At 44.7% G+C, this 6,290-nt stretch overlaps 1 protein-coding gene across 1 annotated transcript in view; it reads right to left on the bottom strand.

The window, feature by feature from the left end:
- Positions 1-5,535, bottom strand: part of TMC7 (transmembrane channel like 7) — a 29,158-nt gene extending 23,623 nt beyond the window's left edge. The window contains exons 1-3 of the mRNA XM_058157238.1: positions 5,380-5,535; positions 1,804-2,041; positions 145-293 (exon numbers count right to left, since the gene is read on the bottom strand). Of these exons, the coding sequence (XP_058013221.1) occupies positions 145-293; positions 1,804-2,041; positions 5,380-5,437 (445 nt within the window). The 5' untranslated portion in view covers positions 5,438-5,535. The remainder of the gene's footprint in view (positions 1-144; positions 294-1,803; positions 2,042-5,379) is intronic.
- Positions 5,536-6,290: the final 755 nt, after the last annotated feature.

Consider the following 6,290-nt stretch of genomic DNA (forward strand, 5'->3'; position numbering starts at 1 on the left):
CAGTGCTACTTAGCTAAGACTGCAAGGAAATATAACTAAGCTCAGAGATCACCAAAGACCCCACGTATCTTTCTAATCTACAGTAACATCTGCCAGCCAAGAAGCCAATATAACAAGAGTGCAAAAACCATAGATAAGACTTACCTTCGATGCTACGGATGTCATATCTCCACAATTCCAGATAAGAGATTAGTTCTTTGATATTCTCTATCATTCTTTTGAGTGATTTATTAGTTGCCTTCTTCCACTGATTCCATTTTGACTGGGATTGTATATGTTTTTCTTCAAGCTCCCTGCTCACAAAAATAGGCAAATGAAAGGCATCTTAGCTCTCATTTTGGAATGAGCAAAATACAGGTTAAGTTCTTACATAACGCTAAGCATAACTTTGGGTTTCTTGGTTGTACTGAATTGTGTGAATGCAGCAACATTATACCGTACCATATAATACCAAAGTATTATATCAATTATATTATACCGATATACCGGTATTATATAATACCAAAGGGCCTCTGTGGTTCAGACTGGTAAGACAGTCTGTTAGTAACACAGCTGCCTGCAATTACTGCAGGTTCAAGTCCCACCAGGCCCAAGGTTGACTCAGCCTTCCATCCTTTATAAGGTAGGTAAAATGAGGACCCAGATTGTTGGGGGCAATAAGTTGACTTTGTATATAAATATACAAATGGATGAAGACTATTGCTTAACACAGTGTAAGCTACCCTGAGTCTTCGGAGAAGGGCGGGAAATAAATGCAAATAAAATAAAATAAATAAAAATACCGATTTATAGTTCACCCAGTTCTGGGAATCTCCCCAGCTGTTTTTTCCCCTATAGACTCTATGTTTTTAAAAAAATACAGAGAATCATTCATATATTCTACCAAACTCTCCACAAACTTCCAGTAGTTTGCAACTTAGAAAAGCACATAAAAGATAACAGTGATATCTTAAAGCCCCCTTACACAAATTATGTGACTACCAGTCCTCCTAATTACGCAACCATATATAGGCAGTCCTTGACTTACGACCACAACTGAGCTCTAAATTTCTCTGGCTAAGGAGGACGTTTGTTAAGTGAGTTTTGCCCCATTATACAACCTTTCTTGCCACTGTTTGTATTTCAAACTGCCTCCCACAAAAATAGGGTGTATGGCAGTGGTGGGTTTCAAATTTTTTTACTACCGGTTCTGTGGGTGTGGCTTGGTGGGCATGGCATGGCTTGGTGGGCGTGGCAGGGGAAGGAGACTGTAAAATCTCCATTCCCCCTCCACTCCAAGGGAAGGTTACTGCAAAATCCCTAATTCCTTCCGATCTGCTGGGACTTGGGAAGCAGAAAATAGAGGGGGCAGGAGGGCATCGATCTGGTAGCGATAGCGGTGGGTGGTTCAGAGAACTGGTAGCAAAATCCCTGCCCCCCCACCCCATGGCCCAGCTGAATTGCGCAATCATCAGAGGTTTTTGGTTTTTTTTTTACTTTTAAAAGCATTTTTTCTTCTGCCGAAAAAATGCTTTTAAAAGTTTAAAAAAAAAAAAACTCTGATGATCGCGCAGCTCAACTGGGATCATCAGAACCTTTTAAAAGCATTGGAAAATCTCAACCTGCCTATTGCAAGCAAATATTTAAATGGAGCTGGAAGTTTAAAGCAGTCAATCACAACACCCTGTGGATTCCTCTTTTTACGAACGGGACTTAGATCTCTCCTATAATCTATTGCCAAATATCCAAATAATTTTTTTTTAATAGATAGAAAAGGACCCCCAGGCCCACTCCTCTCTATAGTTTGCAGTGTTTTATTTAAACCTTAAACGTCTCTTCTCCGCGAGCGGCAAGGCGCATTCTTTCAGCGGACGGTCGAGGTTGACATTTCTTGATTCTGTCCCTTGGATGAGATTCCTGGCCTCTCCAGAAATGGAACGTGCTAAACTGTGATAGTTATCCACGTTTCCGGTTACTAATCTTCGCCTCCTCATCGATTGGTAACTGGGCAGTTCTTGGAGGAAGGTTACCGCTGGCACATGGGGGTCAGGAAGAAAAACATCTGCCAGAATAATAACAATAAAATGACCTTTATCATTCGGTAGCATGTGGTCTTCTTAAGAGGTACTAAATTGCTCACCATGAAAAGGGCTGCTTAATCATTGGCCTTTTTTTAAAAAAAAAAGCTTGCTTTTCAATTACAACAGATGTGCCCACAGAACTGAGCTACAGATTTAACATTTCACAGAAGTTGTGGTGTTTTGTTTTGTTTTAAACTCCTCAAACCCCATCACTGCAAGACAGAAATAAATGCCAATTAAGTGTAGAATATCAGGATTGAGCTATGGACTTCTTGATGCTCTCTGAGCTTGGTGGTTTGCTTGCAGAACTTTCATGACCAAACTAGGCAACGTCTTCAGTGCAGTAGTTGGGTAGTGAAACATCGACAAGAAAACCACCAAGCGCAGAGAGCACCAAGGACTCCACAAACATCAATTGTATACATGAAGAGCAAAAAGAAATCAAGTGAACTACTTGAGAGATTATTGAGGGAAGGACGAGAAAGATAGGTGGACAAGCCAAATCTGACCTGGGTCATTCTGTTACACGTAGAGAAGCTCATTGGCCTGGTTTAAGCCTGTCAAGCCAAGTTTGTTTAGTCACAAATTCTTGAACAAGCCCTACAGGTTTGCTTCACATGGAACAATGACTCATAAACTCACCACTGCGGTTTAGTACTAGGTTTGATGTCATATCACAAGATCTAAAACGGACAGCTAACATCAAAAACGTCATCAAAAAAGCACAACAAAGAATGTTCTTTCTGCACCAACTCAGAAAGCTCAAACTGCCCAAGGAGCTGCTGATCCAGTTCTACAGAGGAATTATTGAGTCTGTCATCTGCACCTCTATAACTGTCTGGTTTGGTTCCGCAACCCAACAAGACAGACACAGACTTCAGAGGATAATTAGAACTGCAGAAAAAATAATTGCTACCAACCTGCCTTCCATTGAGGACCTGTATACTGCACGAGTCAAAAAAAGGACTGTGAAAATATCTACAGACCCCTCGCATCCTGGACATAAATTGTTTCAGCTTCTATCCAGCACTGCACACCTGAACAACTAGACACAAGGACAGTTTCTTCCCGAAGGCCATCACTCTGCTAAACAAATAATTCCCTCAACACTGGCAAACTATTTGCTAAATCTGCCCTACTATTAATCTTCTCATCGTTCCCATCACCCATCTCCTCCCACTTATGACTGTATGACTGTAACTTTGTTTGTATCCTTACGATTTATATTGATATTGATTGTTTCCTGATTGCTTATTTGTAGCCTATGACTATCATTAAGTGTTGTACCTTATGATTGTGATGAAGGTATCTTTTCTTTTATGTACACTGAGAGTATATGCACCAAGACAAATTCCTTGTGTGTCCAATCACACTTGGCCAATAAAAAAATTCTAATTCTAATTCTAATTCTAATTCAATCTAATCTAATCTACTCTAATCTCATCTACTCTAATCTACTCTAATCTAATCCTATTTAAATGCCGGATCTCTAATGACTATTTTAAAGGTTTGTTTCAGCATTTCCAAGAAGTTCTAAAATGTTTTGCATTTCCCATGCTGGTTACGCTAGCTGGAGCTTATCAGAGTTGGGCTCCAAGTCCTTGAAGGGCACCTGGTCACTTATCTTTACCAAAGATTATCCTTGTCATTGTTTAAACCCTTTCTTGCAACAGCTAGAGCAAGTGTCTGTCATTTTAGGGCTCAATTGCAAACCCCCAGACCATGAAGCCCACCCAATTAGGTTTCAAAGAGAGAAGTATTAGCTCTAACCAGCTTGATTCAAACTCAGATTCCTGAGTCTTGCCATATAAAATCAGAATTTGAAATAAAGATTTTTTGCAAATTAGCTAGACTCCCGATGACTCCAGGGCTCAAGCCTGAAACTGGGGATCTTTGGGGATGAAAGATCACCAAGAAGTTGGGTTGGGGTACATGACCACCAGGAATCTGGGTCAGGAATGGAGACCCCTGGGGACCTGGGTTGGGGATGGGAGGCCATCAGGAACTTGAATTGGGGATGGGAGGCCACCAGGAATCTGGGTTGTGGTAGAAGACCCCTGGGAACCTATATTGGGGATGGAACCTGAGTTGGGGACTGGAAATTGTGGTGGGAAACCCCTGGGAACCTAGCTTAGGGATGGGAAACTCCTTGGAACCTGGATTGGAAATGGGAGACCACCAGCAACCTGAATTGGGGATAGGAGACACCTAGGAACCTGGTTTGGGGATGGGAGACCACCAGGAATTTGAATTGGGGATGGGAAACCACCAGGAATTGGGGTTGTGATGGGAAACCCCTGGGAACCTAGCTTGGGGATGGGAGACCACCAAGAATCTGGGTTGTGATGGGAGATTTCTGGGAACCTGGATTGGAGATGGGAGACCGCTAGGAACTCAAATTGGAGTTGGGAGACCCCCTAGGAACCTGGGCTGGGGATGGGAGACCACCAGAAATCTGGCTTGTGGTGGGAAACCCCTGGGAACTTGCGTTGGGGATGGGAGACCACCAGGAACTCAAATTGGGGATGGCAGACCACCAGCAATCTGGCTTGTGGTGGGAAACCCCTGGGAACTTGGGTTGGGGATGGCAGACCACCAGGAACTCAAATTGGGGATGGGAGACCACCAGGAACTCAAATTGGGGATGGGAGACCACCAGGAATCTGGCTTGTGGTGGGAAACCCCTGGGAACTTGCTTTGGGGATGGGAGACCACCAGGAACTCAAATTGGGGATGGCAGACCACCAGCAATCTGGCTTGAGGTGAGAAACCCCTGGGAACCTAGCTTGGGGGTGGGAGACCACCAGGAATCTGGCTTGTGGTGGGAAACCCCTGGGAACTTGGGTTGGGGATGGGAGACCACCAGGAACTTGAATTGGGGATGGGAGACCACCAGGAATCTGGCTTGAGGTGAGAAACCCCTGGGAACCTAGCTTGGGGGTGGGAGACCACCAAGAATCTGGGTTGTGGTGGGAAACCCCTGGGAACTTGGGTTGGGGATGGGAGACCACCAGGAACTTGAATTGGGGATGGGAGACCACCAGGAATCTGGCTTGAAGTGAGAAACCCCTGGGAACCTAGCTTGGGGGTGGGAGACCACCAGGAATCTGGCTTGTGGTGGGAAACCCCTGGGAACTTGGGTTGGGGATGGGAGACCACCAGGAACTTGAATTGGGGATGGGAGACCACCAGGAATCTGGACTAGGGAAGAGAGACCCATCGGGAGATGCCTGCGACCACCTGCCTCTCGACCCAAGGGGGCTCCTTCTGTGGAAAGTGCTCACCCCCCTCCCGTCCTCCCCCGGCGGCCCCGACCCACCGCCGCCGCCGCCGCTGCTGCCCTCGGCCGGGTTTTCCGAGCTCCGCCGCCCGCTCATGGCCTCCGCTAGCCGGCTGCTCTCGCCGCTCTTTCCTGCCGGCCCGGCCCGGCCTGCCCTCCCCCACTACAGCCTTAGCCGCGCTTCCGGGCCGGGGAGGCCTTCTGGGCGGGACGGGGCGGGTCCGTCTCCGGGTTCGGGCCTTGGGCCAGGCCGGGGATCCTGGTTGGGCCTTTTTTTTTTTTTTTCCTTCCCCCTTGAAAAAGTCTGGAAATTCGCTTTTTTTTCCCCCCGCCTCCCCCTGAATAAATAGGCCCCCCTCCTGGACATCGTTCCGTGATAAATGGCATATAAATCGATTTTTTTTTAAATTAAAAACTTTCTCATGCATACATGATTTAATTACTTAATATTTATTTAGTTGTCAATCATATCTAAGATAACAGGTAAAAATATAAACTTAATTTGGATGCATAAAGAGAGTAAGTAAAAAAAAAAGTCCATTTCTTGGTGAAATGAAAACATCCTCCTTCAGTAAATCCAAATTTTTACTTTATTTTTATGTATTTACTTGTTAAATTTATTCGTCGCCCTCCTCACCGTGGGGAATTATTTCTTTATTTCTTTTGCTCCCCCCCCCCACACACCCCCAGTTTTATTTTGCTTCACCATTTGAGAAATAGGATCTGGTGGAAGATTCAACTTCTTTTCATTCCATCATCTGGTTAATACAGTAAATCGGAGATGTTTTAAGTCAAGGCAGGCCTTTGCCTTCTTTGAATTTATTTGCTTCCTCTTCAGTTTAATGTCTTTTAGATATGATAGAATTCTTTATTGGCCAAGTGGGATTGGACACACAAGGAATTTGTCTTTGGTGCAGATGCTCGCAGTGTACATAAAAGAAAAGATACAT

Source organism: Ahaetulla prasina, chromosome 14 (genome assembly GCF_028640845.1).
Source record: "Ahaetulla prasina isolate Xishuangbanna chromosome 14, ASM2864084v1, whole genome shotgun sequence".
NCBI classification, from domain to species: domain Eukaryota; kingdom Metazoa; phylum Chordata; class Lepidosauria; order Squamata; family Colubridae; genus Ahaetulla; species Ahaetulla prasina.